General features: G+C 38.1%; 1 protein-coding gene across 3 annotated transcripts in view; it reads left to right on the top strand.

Moving 5' to 3' along the window:
- The window catches only part of TEC (tec protein tyrosine kinase), a 139970-nt gene that overhangs the window by 28971 nt on the left and 92981 nt on the right, over window positions 1-18018 (top strand). The window contains exons 1-2 of one of the 3 annotated variants that reach the window (XM_057502196.1): window positions 15537-15659; window positions 16110-16295. In XM_057502196.1, the coding sequence (XP_057358179.1) occupies window positions 15657-15659; window positions 16110-16295 (189 nt within the window). In that variant the 5' untranslated portion in view covers window positions 15537-15656. Of the gene's footprint in view, window positions 1-15536; window positions 15660-15687; window positions 15762-16109; window positions 16296-18018 lie in introns of those variants that run through there. The other 2 variants (XM_036892578.2, XM_057502197.1) reach the window with 2 other exon arrangements.

The following is an 18018-nucleotide window of genomic DNA, read 5'->3' as shown; positions in this document are numbered from 1 at the left end:
TTTCCTCTCTCTTCTTCTTCTGGGACCCCTATAATACGGATATTGTTTCTTTTGGATTGGTCACACAGTTCTCTTAATATTGTTTCATTCCTGGAGATCCTTTTATCTCTCTCTATGTCAGCTTCTATGCGTTCCTGTTCTCTGGTTTCAATTCCATCAATGGCCTCTTGCATCCTATGCGTTCTGCTTATAAACCCTTCCAGAGTGTTTCATTTCTGTGATCTCCTTTCTGCCATCTATGATCTCCCTCCAGACTTCATCCCATATCTCTTGCGTATTTCTCTGCATCTCTGTCAGCATGTTTGTGATTCTTATTTTGAATTCTTTGTCAGGAAGACTGGTTAGGTCTGTCTCCTTCTCTGGTGTTGTCTCTGTGATCTTTGTCTGCCTGTAGCTTTGCCTTTTCATGGTGATAGGAATAGTTTGCAGAGCTGGGACAAGTGATGGCTGGAAGAACTTCCTTTCTTGTTGGTTTGTGGCCCTCCTCTCCTGGGAGAACAGCGACCTCTAGTCGCTTGTGCTGCGCAGCTGCGCGCAGACAGGGTTTCTGCTTCCTGCCCGGCTGCTATGGAGTTAATCTCTGCTGTTGCTGTGGGCGTGGCCTGGCTCGGGCAGCTACTCCAAAGTGGTGGAGTCGCGTTGGAGCAGGAGCGGCTGGGAGGCTATTTATCTCCGTAAGGGGGCCTCCCTGCTCCCTGCAGCCCACGGGTTAGGGTGCCCAGAGATCCCCGGATTCCCTACCTCTTGATTAAGTGTCCCACCCTGCCCCTTTAAGACTTCCAAAAAGCTCCCTCCAAAACAAAACGACGACCACAAAAAAAAAAAAAAAAAAAAGTTGGCTGCTCGTTTTTCTTTATTCTCCGGCGCCAGCCTCAGGCATCTGCTCACAGGTCTTGGTGCTCTGTTTCCCTAGTATTGGGGTCCCGATTCCTTAAAGACTTCCAAAAAGCACCCGCCAAAACAAAACAGCAAAAAAAAAAAAAAAAAAGGTCACTCGGTTTTCTGGTGTCCTCCGGCGCCAGGCTTCCGGTGCCCGCTCACTGTTCTTGCTGCCCTGTTTCCCTAGTACTGGGGTCCCTATCACTTTAGGACTTCCAAAAAGCTCTCGCCAAAACAAAACAGGAAGAAAAAGAAAAAAAAAAAAATTGGTCGCTCTCTTTTCTTATGTCCCCCGGCGCCCGGCCTCCAGTGCCCGCTCACTGTTCTTGCTGCCCTGTTTTCCCAGTATCGAGGGCCCTGCACTCTGGCCCGGATGGCTGGGGCTGGGTATTCGGCAGTCCTGGGCTCCGTCTCCCTCCCGCTCTGCCTGCTCTTCTCCCTCCAGGAGCTGGGGGGAGGGGCGCTCGGCTCCCACGGGGCTGGGGCTTGTATCTTACCCCCTTCGCGAGGCGCTGGGTTCTCGCAGGTGCGGATGTGGTCTGGATATTGTCCTGTGTCCTCTGGTCTTTATTCTAGGAAGAGTTGTCTTTGTTATATTTTCATAGATATATGTGGTTTTGGGAGGAGATTTCCACTGCTCTACTCATGCCGCCATCTTCCGATCGTCTTTCATTTTTTTGATAGTGTTCTTTAACATACAAAAGTTTTTAAGTTGATGAAGTCCAGTTTATCTATTTTTCTCTTGTTTATGCGCTTGGTGTTATGTTTAAGAAACCATTGCCTAAACTAAGGTTATGAAAATTTGCAGCTATGTTTCTTTCTAAGAGTTTTATAATTGTAGTTTTTACATTAATTTTTTTTATCTGCTTAAGATCATTTCTGTGTATGGTGTGAAGTAGTGAAAATGATGCATATCCAATTGTTCCAGCACCATTTGTTAAGACTGTTCTTTCCTCCTTTAAGGTATTGGTACTCTCACCAAAAATCAACTGCCCATAGAGGTATGGGTTTATTGCTGGACTCTCAATTCTGTATTGCTGATCTATACTTCTATCCTTACATAGTTATCACATATATTTGGATTGCTGTAATATTATAGTAAGTTTTGAAATTGGGAGTTTGAGTCCTCCAACTTTATTCTTTTTCTTTTGAGATTGGTTTGGCTATTCAGCATTACTGTGTGAGTTTAAAGATCAGCCTGTCCATGTCTGCAAAGAAAAAATGGCAGCTGGAATGTTGACAGGGACTGCATTGAATCTGTAGAGCCATTTGGAAGTATTGCCATTTTAGCAATATTAAGTCTTTCAATTTGTGTTTCCATTTATTTCTTAATTAATTTCAACGTTTTATAGTTTTCAGAGCACAAGTCTTGCACTTCCTTAGTTAAGTTTTGTTATGTATTTTTACTATACAGTGTCTAAATTTCTCTCTGAATATATACAAAGAACAAATTATACATCAGTAAAGGTACATGTTTTCTATGTAGCTCTTCAGCACTTTAATGTAGCCATACTTAGTCTAGAAGTCTGGTAGTAAGGATACTAGATTTCTAGTCTTGAAGATACTATTATTATTATTTTGGTTACATGCTCTTTGCTTTTATTTATTCATCTTCCAAGTAGATATACTACTACTGTACTTTTAAATTTCTTAGTCATTAATAGTAACAGTATGAAAATTAAATTAAAATGATGAGACTGATAGCCGGCACTTACATGACATTTATATGCCAGGTACTCTTCTGAATGTTTTACATGTGTTAACTCAGATGATGAAATCAAACAGTGAGTGGGGTGCAATTTTAAAAGTTAAAGGACTGTGTGATTGTGTTGTTCAAAACCTTACCCTTTGAGTGACACTTGGAAGAAAACAACATAATTTTAACCTATAACTCTCCAAAAATAGCTATGATAAGTCGTTAATTTTTTGAAATTAAGATATTGATAATAGTATTAATGAACAAAGGGTTTCTTGGACTTTAACTTTTATCTCTTAATTGAGGGATTTGGGACCAATTATCTGTAATTATCAGAATGCCCAGCCCTTATTTTCTGTAATCAAATGTCCTGGATTCAGTGTATCCCTGTCCTCTGTGTGATAGTTGACAGGAAGCCGTTTCAGGCGAACGCGCTTTAAGGCATCAGATCAAAAGCCTCATGGAGTGTAAGCTCAATGAAGGCAGGGCTTGTGTTTTCCATTGCACCATTGTATCCCTGACTCAGTGCCTGAAACAAGTAAATTTTAAATAACCATTGTTACTCAGAAAATGAATGACCAAATAAACCCAGGAGTGGAAATGAATCATTTTGGGTTTTGATTTCCTCTTAATAGTGGAAATAACATTCACTCCTTTGGGAGTACGTGTGTATGTTTGGAAGGAGTGGGGAGGGGAAGGATTATTGAAAGAGGATATATTTGAGTTAGAAAAGCTGTTTCTACTGTTTGTTTTCCTTTCCACTCACCTTGCATTCTGTGAAGCTGAGGCCTTGGTTCAGATGTGCCCTAGCCCCATTATGTTCTAAAAGCAACAACTAACATAGCCTTTTGGCCCAGCTCAGCTATCATCTTTGCGGATTATCTTTCCACATCCCACCTTCAGGCAGAGTTGAAGCTGGTATCCATCTCTGATTTGGCACTTAGCACATGGTAATGAAATTGTTAGCTTCTGTCTATCTGGCTTTTCTCCTAGGCTTTGGGTACCTTCCTCGCTGTGTCATAATACTTTATTTTGTGTCCCAGAGTCTCTGATAACATGTATGGCACTTAGCAGATTCTCAGTTAACAATTGTTGATTGTGTAAATGTGTTCAGAACAAAGATGTGGTGGCAGCCAACAGACCAGTTACTTTCGTGTGCTACATGTTAGAAGCCTCATGTCCATTTCCTGGTTTATGCCTCGTGATACTTCTTTAAGGTTGGTATCAAGATCCTCATTTTACAGATAAGGAATAGTCTCAAAGGAGATAAGTAACTTGCATAAAGTTTTCCAGTTAACAAACGGCAAAGCTAAGATGTAGAACCAGGTCAGTCAGACTCCAAAGTTCAGATTCTTTCCATTAAATCATACTGCTCACCCAGAAGTTCCCGGGTAAGTAACTGGTGAAATAAGATAACAGGCTGACAAAGAGAAAGAAATCCCTAGGATAATGATTGTTTATGTCTTCTTCAGCTCTATCAGGAGACAAAGTGAAAAATTTGATAGTGTAATGTATCAGAAGGTACAGGCTGTCTTCTAGATGGTTGAATTTTCTGTGTTTAAGTTAGTAGTAATATGGGGAATAAGTGGATTTCTAGAACATAAAGCGACATAGAATCTTAGGGCTGAAGGCTACATTAGAGATACCAGCTTGAGGACATCAGTCTTACAGATGTTATTACAGGGCCCTCAGAGTCTGTGAGTTTTCCTTCACTGGTATCGTGAGGTAAGGGCTTACTTTCATCTATTAGCAGGGGATCTGGAGTAAAGGTGGACAAAGACCTGTCACATCGAAGGGATGAGAGCAGATGAGCTTGGTGGAGACACTGCCAGTTCACACATCAGAGATGAGTGAGCTCTGAGCCGCCAGCCCCTTCAGAAGAAAGAACCTCTTGCATAGGACAGAATGAATCCTCAGAAGCATCTCAGAGGAATAAAGGATCCTATTAGTTGTTTTTTTAATTTATGATTCTGGGCCCCTGCTGATTTAAAACGCAGATGAATATACTTTTGAAATAGGAGATTTTTTCCTTTAAGACTGTCCAGTGACAGTAAATTGAGAAATTAAAAATGTTGAAGGGTCTGGATAGATACTTCTGTTACCTTTTGAGGTTGGTTTCTGAAGTGTATACTATGGAGGCTTAAATAAAGTGAAATCACTAAGTCATACAATACTTGTTGAGTACTTGTTGTTTCAGGCAGTGTACTGGTTGCTAGATCATGCCAAATATATTTTCTTCTGTTTGATTAGTGTAAACCAGAGTATTCAGAGGGGGAAAAAAGTACTTGAAAATATGCTTTTGAGAAATTGCATGGAACAGAATGGAAATTGTATGTAAACGTATGTTATACACACATATATAAACTAATTTATTGTGTGGCTCTCCAAATATCAGTGTTGCTTATTTAAGTAAATTTGATGTTCAAAACTTTACACAGCACTGGAAAAAATTAGGCATCAACTCATTTTATAGAATATGATTTCCCAAATAATGGAATTTTCAGGCTCACTGAAATATGTGATCATGTGTTGGCAAAGCATGATATGAGATTTAGTGCTTGGATATCACCCTAAAAGGAGAAGGATCTAGCTTGAAAAATCTTTGTAAGGTTGGAGGATTTTTATGAGTAAGAAACATTTGTTTCTTTTGGAGAAGATAGTAGGATGATGGTGAAGTGAAAGTCTGTCAAATACTAGATTTACTAACACCCAGAATTGCTTGGGTTCCAATATCAGTTTCTTTCTTTCCAAAGGCTTGTACTGAGTAAACACTTTTCCCCATGGGAATATGTTTTTGATCCTACAATTGAATCCAAATAGAAAAATTACTCCATTTAACATTTAATTTCAGCCATATACTTGGGATGCATCTGGTCTGTAAAATGAGGTGTATGTGTAATCAAGAGTCATTCCTCTATAATTAAGACTATTGCTCTTCTGTTTAACTTCTCCTTTTCTATGCTAACAAAGTATGCAAAATCAAAACTCATAGTGGAGAGCCACTGTAAAACTTTTGAAAATGAGTGACCACATGACATTTTTAACTTCTGTTTCCTGTTAATGATTCTCATTAACATCAAACAACCTTTAAGAAAGAATTTTCATATGCATAATATGTAGAAGTGCTTTTAAGGACCAGAACATTAACATCTACTTTTATTCATGTGTTGATGTATCTCTAGCCATCTGTTAAAATTTTGTTCATGTGTCATTTTCTCATTGAAGTGGTCCATAATACTTTGAAGAAGGGCAGTTTTTTCCTCTTTAATAATCACATAGTAGTGATTTCTACGGGCTATTAGTGTTTGAAAACACTTTGCCAATACTACTTTTATAGCACTTAATAAACTGTACTGTAGCTCTTTAAGTCACCCTTTCCCATGCCTCCCTAGAGCAAAGAGCATGTCTTCTTCATCTTTGTAACCACTTCAATGCCTTATGCATAGTTCCTCATGGCTGTGCAGTAAACATCAGAATGAATGATTACATGAATATCTGCAACTATTCTATGGACAAATTGACTCATGAACTGAGAATGATGGAAAGATGAGTGAGTGAAGAAGAGAAAGCATTTGAGGGAAGGAAGAAGGTTGACCGGGATTAGAGATGAATGAAATGAGAATGGGTGGCCACGAAAGATATAGTCTATTATATGTGCCAGTTATCCATTGCTCTGTAACAAACCATCAGACTTACAGACACACAACAACACTATTTTATTACACTCATGGATTCTGTAGGTTAAGAATTAGGCTGGGTGCAGTGGGAATGTCTTGTGTCTATTCCACAATATCTTTGCTCTTATCTGGGAAAACTTGATAGCTAGGAGTATCTCAGGCAACTTGGAGCTGAAAATCACCTGAGAATTCTCCAGCTCACATGTCTGGCTCCTGGGCTAGGATTATTTGAAGGCTGACCCAGCAGGAATTCTGTACTAGTACACTTGTATGTGGCTTTACTCCACTGGGTGGGAGCTTCTGTCACTATACTGGCTGGGTTCCAAGAGGGACTGTCCATAGAGTGAGAAGTCAAAAGTATCAGGCAGGAGTGACTTGTCCTTTTCTGGCCTAGCCTCAGAGATCACATAGTATCCCTTCTGCTGTACCATACTAACTAAAGGAGTCAAAAGCCCACTCAGATTCAAGGGGAGGAGACATGGACTTTGACTCTAAATAGGGGGAGTGTTAATGAATTTGTATCTATTTTTAAAAACAGCAGCATTACATATAATAAATGGGCCAGATAATGACAGTGATGGGTAGAGCAAACAAGAAAATACACTATCAATTTACAGGCATATCTTGGAGATATTGTGAGTTTGATTCCAGACCACTGCAATAAAGTGAATCTTGTAATAAAGTGAGTCAAATGAATTTTTTGATTTTCCAGTGCATACAAAGGTTATGTTTATACTGTATTTAGTCTATTAAGTGTGCAATAACATTATTTCTAAAAAAAAAAACAATATACATACCGTAATTAAAAAATAGTTTATTGCTCAAAAATGCTAACCATCATCTGAGCTTTCAGTGAATTGTAATCGTTTTGCTGGTGGAAGGTCTTGCCTCCATGCTGAAGGCTGCTGACTGATCAGGGTGGTGGTTGCTGAAAGTTGAAGAGGCTGCAACAGTTTTGTAAAGTAAGACAGCAATGATGTTTGCTGTGTTGACTGACTTTTCCTCTCATGACAGCTTTCTCTGTGGGATGAGATACTACTTGATAGTATTTTACCCTCGGTAGAACTTCTTTCAAAATTCAAGTCAGTCCTCTCAGATCCTGATGCTACTTTATCAACTATGTTCATGTAATATTATGATTCTTTGTTGTCATTTCAACAGTCTTCATAGCATCTTCACCAGGAGTAGATTCCATCTCAAGACCACTTTGCTTATCCATAAGAAGTGACTCCTTATTGGAAACAATTGTCCTTCGTACTTCTGGGCTCACTTGGCCCCAGTGCCACGCCTTTATCACCCACCCTATGGCAGTGGGCTGGCGGGGAGGGTATGTCCCCAGGAGGGATGAGATAGGGCAGCTTGTCTCTGTAACTTTTGTCTTTGACCCCTGGATATTCTGTTTTCTCTCTAGATGCTGTTGTATTAAATAAGGGTTTTCCTAGATATCTTGATGGTTGGATTCCTCAAAGTCCAACTTCAGTAGGTCAGCAGACAAGTATTCAAAGCTTGGTAGCTTACACTCCATACCAACTGGCTGAAAGAAGAAATAAAAACTTTAAGAAAATACAAGTTATCACAGAGTGCCTTTGTTTAATAGATAAGGGAGACAGAGTGCTAGTGTTTCTTTTGAGAGCTAAAATGCTGCCGAAACCTGAAGTAGCTCCAATTCCTGATGTTAAATCGGGAGCCTAGGCTGTGTCTTTTATTCCGTTTGAAGCTGTCCTAGCTATTTTTTTTTCTTTTGCTTGTATTTCTGCTGCTTAATTACCCTCTTACAAAAGGAATATGGGGCTTAAGCTGAGAGTATTCATTGCTGAAGAGAATGTGGTCAGATTTGTTCTTATATAATAGTTACTCATTTTAGGCACTTTTGAACTGAAATATAATCTGCTGATACTGTTGGCACACAGCATTTGATTTCTCAGACAAATGCCAGTCTGATGTTTATTCATGCTAGAGTTCTTAAAATTAGAAACATTAAAATTTGTCATAAACCTATGATGAAATGTGTAATAGGCAATGTGTTCTGATGTAGAAGTTCTGAAACCAAGGGTCTTAACTAAATTGTATGAATTTTTGAGCACTACCAAATATTAGATTGAATTATATAATATTGTTGATTTTGTAGAGAAAATATTTCTGGATATCGGCAGTTTTGTATCACTCAACCTATTGAGAATTCCAACAACTTAAAATCACTTTGTGCTCCTTCCTATAAGGAGTTCCTCCTTTCTCCTCCCTGCTAACTAGGCTATTTCTTTCTTATTTACTACACCTCTTACCATTCTGTCATTTAATAACTTAAAATCACTTTTGTTTTCATCTGTTTGACTAACTTTCCTGGTTACTACTTCTGTTGCTTTGATTAAAAATACTTTGGAAGGTTGTATAAACTAGGATGGACTATAGCGCTGGTAGCTACTTATTTAAAAAACAACAAACTTTTTTTCCAGGCAGAACCTTTTAAGATGAAAAGCCACATCTAGTAAAGCCACACATTTTAAGATGAAAAGGTTCTAAGATCTTTTGGCTAAAGTTGCCAGACCATGAAATTGAGAACGCTTAGCCTTGTACTCAGATTTGCAACAGAGAAAATAACCTCTTGGTAGTTTGGGTATCTCTTAGATGAAACAGTGACAGTGTCCATTACCTACTTAAGAATATTGCTGTTCTAGAATAGCATGTTAAGTGTTCCAAACTGTTTTTTTAAAATTTATTTTTAATATTTTTTAAATTAAGGTATAATTGACATACAACATTGTATTAGTTTCAGGAGTCCAACATGATTTGATATCTGTATATACTGGGAAGTGATCACCACAATGTCTAGTTAACATACGATACCATATATGGCTACAATTTTTTTCTTGTGGTGAAAACTTTTAATATCTGTTTTCTTAGTAACTTCCAAATATGTAATACAGTATTATTAACTATAGTCATCAAGGTGTGAATGACATCCCCAGGACTAACTTATTTTATAACTAGAAATTTGTACTTTTTGACTCCCTGTACCCATTTTGTACCCCCTCCCCCAGCTCCAATGTCTGGCAACCACCAATCTGTTCACTGTATCTATGAACTAATTTATTTATTTATTTACCTACTTACTTACTTATTTTTAGATTCCATGTAATGTTTTTTAGATTCAACCATATAAGCAATATTATATTCTATTTGTCTTTCTCTGTTTGACTTATTTCACTCAGCATAATGCCCTCGAGGTCCATCTGTGTTGTTGTAAATGGCAAGATTTCATTCTTTTCTATGGCTGAATAGCATCTTATTGTATATGTATACTACCATTTTTTTATCCATTCATCTATCAATGAACACCTGAATTGTTTCCATATCTAGGCTATTGTAAATAATGCTGTAGTGAACATGGGGGTGTATATATCTTTTTGAGTTAGTGTTTTCTTTCTTTGACTACTCAGAAGTGAAATTGCTGGATCAAATGGTAGTTCTATTTTTTAATTTTTTAAAGAACCTCCATGCTATTTTCCATAGCAGCTGCACCAATTTACATTCCCATTAAATCAAGGATTTTCTTTTCTTCACATCCTCAGCAATATTTGTTATTTCTAGTCTTTTAATAACTATTCTAATGGTGTGAGGTGATATGTTGTTATGGTTTTGATTTGTATTTCCCTGATGATTGTTATATTGAGCAACTTTTCATGTACCTCTTGGCCATTTTATGTCTTTGAAAAATGTCTATTCAGATATTCTGCCTATATTTCAATTGTTTTTTTTTTTTTTGCTATTGAGTTTTGTGAATTCTTTATATATTTTGGATATTTTTCCCATCATGTGTATGATTTGCAAGTATTTTCTCCCATTTAGTGGGTTGCATGTGGTTTCCTTTACTGCGCAGAAGCTTTTCAGTTTGATATAGTCTCAATTGTTTACTTTTGTTTTTGTTGCCTTTGATTTTGGTGACATATCCAAAAAATAATTGCCAAAACCTATGTCAAGGAGCTACTGTCTATCTTTTCTTCTATGAGTTTTATGGTTTTCGATCTTATGTTTGAGTCTTTAATGCATTTCAAGTTATTTTTTGCATATGGTGTAAGCTAAAGGTCAATTTGATTCTTTTTCACATGACCGCCCAGTTTTCTCAACATCATTATTGGAGAGACTATATCTCCCCTTATATATTCTGGTCTCTTTTGTTTAAATCCATGGATTTATTTCTGGGCTCTCTATAGTGTTCCATTGATTGATGTGTCTGGTTTTTGTTTTTTTTTTTTGCGCCAGTACCATACTGTTTTTATTACTACAGCTTTGTACTATAGTTTGAAATCAGGCATGTGATGCCTCCAGCTTTGTTCTTTCTTAAGATTGTTTTGGCTATTCATTATCTTTTGTGGTTCCATACAAATTTTAGTAATTGTTTGTTAAGTTTTCCAAACTTTTAACAATTAGCAGCTAGGGCAAAGAGAATATTGTTCTGTGTACAATTCCAATGAGGTACAGAGAAAAGGGGCTTAAATTTTGAGTTTTATTTAAATAAGATATTTGTAACCCAGAGTTGGTTCATTTCTGATTCTTATTTTTGAATGGGTTAACTATTTTTGGTGTGGAGAATGGCTGGGAGAGTAAGCTGGAGTACACTGAAATTTTGTTTCATCTTCATTTTCTAATTTAGAGTATCAAACCTTCCTTCAGAGAGAACATCTCCCTTCAGTTTTTGATATTGAGAGGTTGGTGTGCCTCTTAGTGATGCCTTGGAAATAATAAGTTATTTCTGTTGAAATCTAGAGATTGAACCTAGTTGCTGTTAGCAATCTCCCTAAACTAGGAGGGTGAAAGTGGGCGTTTTTATATTTTTTCCTTTAGTCCCCTTCTCTTCCACTGAGGAGGCCATGTAGTATAGTGGTTAATATTTCAGACTCTGTAGTTTGATTGCCTGTATTAAAACCTGGCTCTTATTCTTTTTATGTGACTTGTAAAATAGCAATAGTACCTATCTGAGAAGGTTTGTTGAGAAAATTAAATGATTTGATACACAGTGCTAGAACAGTGCCAACACATAGCAAAACAGTAAAAGCTTGATACTGGTAATTATAATAAGTTTTAGTATTTTTCTGTATAAATACTAATTCTATAGGAATACCTTCTGATTCTCATATGATCTACTTATCCCTCTGGGTTTCACTGATCTCAAAGAGTCATTAGATTGACCTGTCAGGACAATGTTTACTTTTAGGGAAATTACTTTCCTCCTTGCCCTCTATTTTGGTCCACTTTTCATACAGTATTGGCAGATAATGTGTTTCGTACTATATAGTTTGGGGTTGAAGGCTGTCTTTTTATTGGAAGATGAGATTATCTTCCTCTGGTTTTTATGTTTTTTTGCTTTAATAGAGTTTTTGGGAAGGAGAGTATAGAACATATACCTTTACACTGCCATCTTCCAATACTTTTCTGATGCTCAGAGGTAACTTTTATTTTTTAAAAACGTTTTAGTACTATCAGTCTCTAAGTAACATACTTATGTTGCCACTTGCTGCTCTGTCATTTTTAGGTGTGATCTATTGTCTTCCTAGTAGAATTATGGAGGTGTGGCTCCTTCACAGTTTATCCCCCCACCCACACGCAAGCACATTGCCTGCACTCATTCACCCCCAGTATATTTATATTAGTAGTAAAATTATTATTTATTGTTTACCTTATTGTGATGTTCTCGATGTTATTTACAGCTGAACTCTGTGGCATACTGTGATTGTTTTTCTTTTTCTGTACACTTTTTTCTTTTCCCTGTAATTAATTGATTTATTTTATTTTTAAAAATTGGCAAAGTTTTACTAATTTATTATCACTCTTCTCCCAATACCTTCAGGTTCATCTCCTGGAAGAATTTTTGCTAAGAACCTTCCAACTTGATCTAATTTGGCCTGGTTGCTCCCTCGGCCTGCTGCTAAGTGTCATTTTAGGATTTCCTTTCACTGTCATCTAGGAGATTCTCTTTACCTTTCTTTGTGTTGGAAAACTTGTTTTTCTGGATTCCATATTTTTGTGGTTTGGTTCTTCATTTGGTAGAGCACATCTTCAAGTTGCTTTTTTTAGAAGGCTGAATAGAAGATTTTCTCTCATTTTAATTTTTTTGGCTTTTTGCTTTATTTCCTGGGAGATTTCCTCAACTTTACATTCACTGTCTGCTATTGAGTTTTTCATTTCTGCTATCATATTTTTTTCCCAGTGCTCCTCTTTTTTGGTTTTCTGGTCTTTATTTGGATGTATCCTGACCTTGTTTCATACATGCATGCGATATTGTCCCTTAATTCTGATTATATTGAGTTTTGTTAAAGCATTTTTCTTTTGTCTTCACAGTCTGTTTCCTATGATGCTTTTTTCCCATTTGTGATTCGACCTTGAATTCATATTAGAATCTTTCCTTAGTTGTCTGGTGATCCTTGGCTTTCTGTCATTCGTGAGTAGGGCTTTAAAAAGTCATTGGAAGCTTTGTGCATGTGGGTAGAACTTGCCGACTGTAAATTTTACCATAGGGTGATGTGGCTGTGCTGTTTCTGCTGGGAAGCTCTCCTATGTCTGTACCTTTAGGTCTTCTGAGTATAGAGTCCTTACCCAGTATTGTAGAGTCAGGTTGGGAAAGAGAGCTGAGTGGTCTTAACTTTGAGTATATACTTGTGCAGTTTTTCTCAAGCCTCCCTTTGCAGTATGGCACTCCTAGCCTCAACTGTTTGCAGCTTTCTCCCAGTATAGAGACCCTTTGTTTTATAGCCTTTAAAAAACCTCGAGTTTTCTCCCAGGGTTGGGGAGAGCTAGTCACCTAGCTATAGGGCATGGGAGAGAGGATTTGGAGAGTCTGTTTCTTAGACATGCAAACAATTCTTTTTTGCTCTAAGTCCTTGGCCACCACTTTCAGAGATACAAGGAGCTGCTGATTTCCTGAGCTGTTTAGAGGTTTTGCTGCATGAATTAGAAGTTTCCAGGCTTCCTCCTTGTGGGAACTACCACTTGCTTATTTGCTTTTAAGTTTCCCAAAATTTGTCTCTCTTCTCTTGTCTTTTGTTTGCTTGAGAGTTAATACTTAATGACAACACCAGCAACACAAAAACTGATTTAATGGAATTTCAGGAAAGAACCAATGCCAATGTAAACATTGAACCCTCTGTCTTTAGCTGGAAGTCTACATAAAGAGAAGTTGTCTTAGTATCTCTGTGAATTTTAATAGTTTAATTTGGGCAGGATTTCCCTTTAACCAGTGAATTATTAAAATAACAACTAACTTTTAATCATGTGGCATGGAGTGGTGGAGCCTGCACTTGGAACCAGGGCACTTCCCTTCTAGTGTTGGCTTGTGTGACTTTGGGCAAGTCACTAAACTTTTCTAAACCTCAGCCTCTTAATTTGTATAATAAGTGAAATAGATGATGGCTAACATTCCTTTCAACTCAGACGGTATGCCTCTCTGTAAACTATTAATCTCTTCTATAAATCAGGCAAGGGGATTTTATTTTCTGATGAATTCAACATGAAATGCTCTCCCCTGCTCTGCTGTTGAGACCTCGTGGTTTTAGAACTGCAGATGAGCCACGCGCCCTTATCCTCCTGGCTAGGAATTACACATTTGCATATGTCCTGTTTTCCAGGGCATGGATTGTTTCTCTTTTATAATCCATTCTTGTAAGTCGTCATATTCACCTTGCCTTGAAAATGTGTGTTGCACAAAGACGAAAAGATGATTTCCAGAGAAGTGATGGGTTGACAGTTTCTCAGGAAAAAAGTGGGAGTACCAAAATTTTAATTTGAAATAAGGAAGACCAATTTAGATGCAAAAAAATCAAGAGCTTTTCCCAGACTTGTCAGCTTGGGATAGTTAATGGGTTGATTGGGTCCGTTATTCAGCTGCTTATTGAGAGGCTGCCATAAACATTGAGAGTGGTATAAACAATTAGTGTTAAGAGCCCAGTCCCTTAAGATAGTGGCTCTCAAATCTACCTACACATTAAATCATGATGCCCTGGGCCCCACCTGAGATGAACTGAATAAAAATATATGGGTGTAGATCCTGGTCATCTGTATCTAAAAAAGTTTCCCTAGGTGAATCTAAAGTGCGTGTAAAGATTGGGGTCTGTATTTTTCAGGGCTGAAAGACCTTGGTGAATTAGAATATGTCTATCAGCTGCTGTAGAACATGGAAAACTATGACGAGCTCTGTGATGAGTGATCAGAGATCAGGGTGTGAGACTGGAAGGTTTTTAATTAATTGGAGCCATCAGTACAGGCTTCATGGAAGAGCTGTTTTGAGCCAGTAGAGTTTTTATGGGTGATGAGAGGGGACTCTCTGGGCCAGGGATTGAACACCAACTATTTTGACTGTGTGTGGAGTGTTTGGGGAGTGAAAAATGGAAGTAAAGGTCAGATTTAGGCTGCAGCCAGATTCTGGACTGTCTCCAGGGTCGAACTGAGTAGCTTGATGCTATCCTGCAGGTGGCAGAGAGGCTTTGAGGAGGCCCTGGGGATTGCTAATGAATGAAATGGTGTGAAGAAAGTAGTATCTTTCAAGTGGCTCCAATGGGAGTGAGGGTCTATCTTTCAATAAAATGAGGCAAGAGCCTGGGTAAAGGAAGGTCATTTGGAAAGCTTCTATCATGTTCCAGATTGTAATGCTCTGAGCTGGGAAAAAGAATTAAAAAATAACAATAATAAATCATTATATAATGTTGTAATATGTAAGTTCTGTCCCACATCTCATTAAATCTCACGATAACCTGTGGTATTTACCTCCATATTTTATAAATGAAGGAACTGAGACACAGGCTAAGCTGTTGTAAAGTAACTTCACAGAAAATGGGGGACCCGATTGGATGATGACATATCAGTCATGTGGAGTTGAAAGGGAGCTTTGAGGTTTCAGGTTGGGTGTGAACATGGTAGAATTCCTCAGTGGCCTGCTCAGTGTCAAGTCTCTGGCTGTGCTGTCAGGTACCCCTTATTGTTCATGTGACTTCCATTGCCTCTCAGGTTTGATATGCAATGACTTTTTATAAAGGTGTGGTGAAGGGAGGGGCAGATAAGGCTACTGTCAATTCAACTTGTCTCAAATAATCTTTAGGCCTTTTCTGCATTTCTTTGAACTTTCAGATAGTTGAATTTTGTTGAATTTTAGAAGGCTTAGTCTAGGAGTGGGTAATTTGGATGTGGGGTTCCAGATATAGGGCTGAGGGCCTTATCCGGATGGCTCTGCCCTGAGTAGGCTGGCGGTGACTGGTGGATTTCCCTTTCTCTTGTGGCTGACACAGGAACTGGAGGGAAGAGAGCTGCAAAGCATGTGAGTGTAGACATCAGAGAACATCCTTGTGGCTCTGGTGATGAGGGTGTTTGATCAAGATTACATCCTTATCACAGCTGGAGAGTGAGCTGTTTCCACCGCTATGGTAATTCCTCTAGCTCATAAGTCTACCACATCTGTGTGCTTGTCCATTTTGTGTACCAGGATCCTGAGGCAATTTAAGTACCAGCCTACAGCAGCCATGCAGGTGATAAAATATCCTTTTCCATCTGAGATACTCATTTTCCTGCAATTAGATAGCAAAAGAGTGCTTTCAAGCAGAAAGCTGAGGAGTACTGGGGAGTGAGTCATCATCATGGCACCCCCTGATGAGATTTTCTTATGAAGTGCCAGCATAGGGAGGGACAGGATGACATTGGGGCGGGAGAAGGGGATGAGTTTGTGCCCTGGGAAGTTTCAGTCCAGGTGTATGGAGTAACATTCATCAGCTCCCGCTGTGGGGAGGGTGAAATCTAGTTTGGCAATTTGGAATGACAACATCCTTGGAAAATTAAAATGTCACATTTTATTTCAACTGTTAATTTTCTTACTTTAGAATATTGGGCTCTTCAATGGCAGGAGAAGGAGTGATCAGAAGACCGAGATGAATTTGAACACTATTCTAGAAGAGATTCTTATTAAAAGGTCACAGCAGAAAAAGAAGACATCACCCTTAAACTACAAGGAGAGACTTTTTGTGTTAACAGAGTCCATGCTAACCTACTATGAGGGTCGAGCAGAGGTAGGAGACAATCAAAATGTCCTTTGCTGCTTCTGTGTTGATACTGTTTTATAATACTGTCTTCCCATCCCCACCCCCAAATTTTATGGAATAAGCTTTAGGTTAATGAAGTTAAGGTGATGATTTAGTATCATTTGGATTTGAAAGATAAAGTTTAGGATATGGATAGAAATTATTCACAGGTCTATTAATTGTGGGTATTTATGGGTATATATTTTATATCAGTCTACTGAATTAATCTGTTACAGAAAACAAACTCCTACATCAGTTTTAGATCCTTATGGAATTTATTAAGTATATTGTGTACATGGCTCTTTCCCATAAATTACCATATTAAGTATCAAATTCTTCAGCACATATAAACTGTCTACTATGTCCATCACTTTATATGAGTATTTCTTTGTTATTCATTGTAAGTGGAAATTAATTAAAACTGGTTAGTGATTTGATGTACCCAACACATTACTGAAGTTGATTTAAGGGAGAACTGTTCAACTTTTTTTTTGTGATAAGCAGCTGCTACAAAGTTCCTTTGATGGGAGCAGGTCACTATACCTGGTCAGTGAGCATGTGGCATAAGGAGGGCAAGTTGGCAGCCACCTCCTGACTTTTCAGTTGATTTAGCTTCTGGTTGTACCCCTCAGGTAGGTGCATGAATGCATAGTCACCTAAGGCCTGCCTTTTTTCTCCTAATATGTTGGGACTGCATCATATGGTACTGCAGATCCAGCCAGGCTTCTCCCGGCTAGCAACATTCCCCGGGAACGGCTGGAGGCTGGGTTGCCCGTGCTGACTGAGTACTCTTGTCTAGTTGCTTACACTGGATTGTGGGTGATCTTGATGTTTGTTTCTATTTGATTTAATTCTACTTTTTTCTTCTAAGTGCCTTCCTCAGAAATTGATTTATTTATTTTTGTTTTTGTTTTTGTTTTTTTACTCCCACTGATTTCTCTGTGTTTTGGTTCCCCCAGTTCAGAGAGAGTGAGTGGCACTGCCCCTCACAGGTGGTCCTCAACTCTGTGAATTTCTGCTGTGGCTTGTCATTGCGACCTGTGGAATTCTGCAGGTTCATGTAATTTAAGATTGAGTCCTTTATCCACTTTCCCTAAGTCCCCCAAATGCTGAAGACCCAAACTTCAAAGACTCTTTTAGTTGCAAAGCCTGACCTAAGGTGAAGCTATCTTTTGTTTTTACTTAGCCTACGCAAGTAGTATGAATTTTTTTTGCATTTGTGTGTGTGCAGAAATAATAATGTGTTTAAGTATGTGGGGTTGTCCCAGTATCTGCTGGGTGTGTTAGGTAATAAATGGCACATATAAGTGGTACTGTATTCCATTTATTAAATCTGAACAATTCAGAATTCCAAAAGGGTTTCAAATATGAGTTATTCAAACATCGAAAATAGATTTTTAAGGGGACACATTAACAAATGTTTGCTCTATGGAAATGGTTTGTTAAAATTTGAATTTAATAGAATACATCTAAGAAAATAATAGAAATATAACAGTGAAAATGGTAAAATGTGGTACTTCACTAACCAAAAAAGCTTCAGAAACCTACGTTACTGCTTAGAAATATGAACTGATACTATCAAAATATGCACAATTGTTAAGTCACTTTGAAGATGATAAATATACAAACTTTAAAGTGCTCTAATTGTTGTAGCCTAAGCAGAATAAAAAGAACTGTAGAATCCCTCTTACTTTATAGTATCTGACCCACT

Source organism: Manis pentadactyla, chromosome 5 (genome assembly GCF_030020395.1).
Source record: "Manis pentadactyla isolate mManPen7 chromosome 5, mManPen7.hap1, whole genome shotgun sequence".
Lineage (NCBI taxonomy): Eukaryota > Metazoa > Chordata > Mammalia > Pholidota > Manidae > Manis > Manis pentadactyla.
This window is presented reverse-complemented; position numbering and strand designations above follow the sequence as displayed.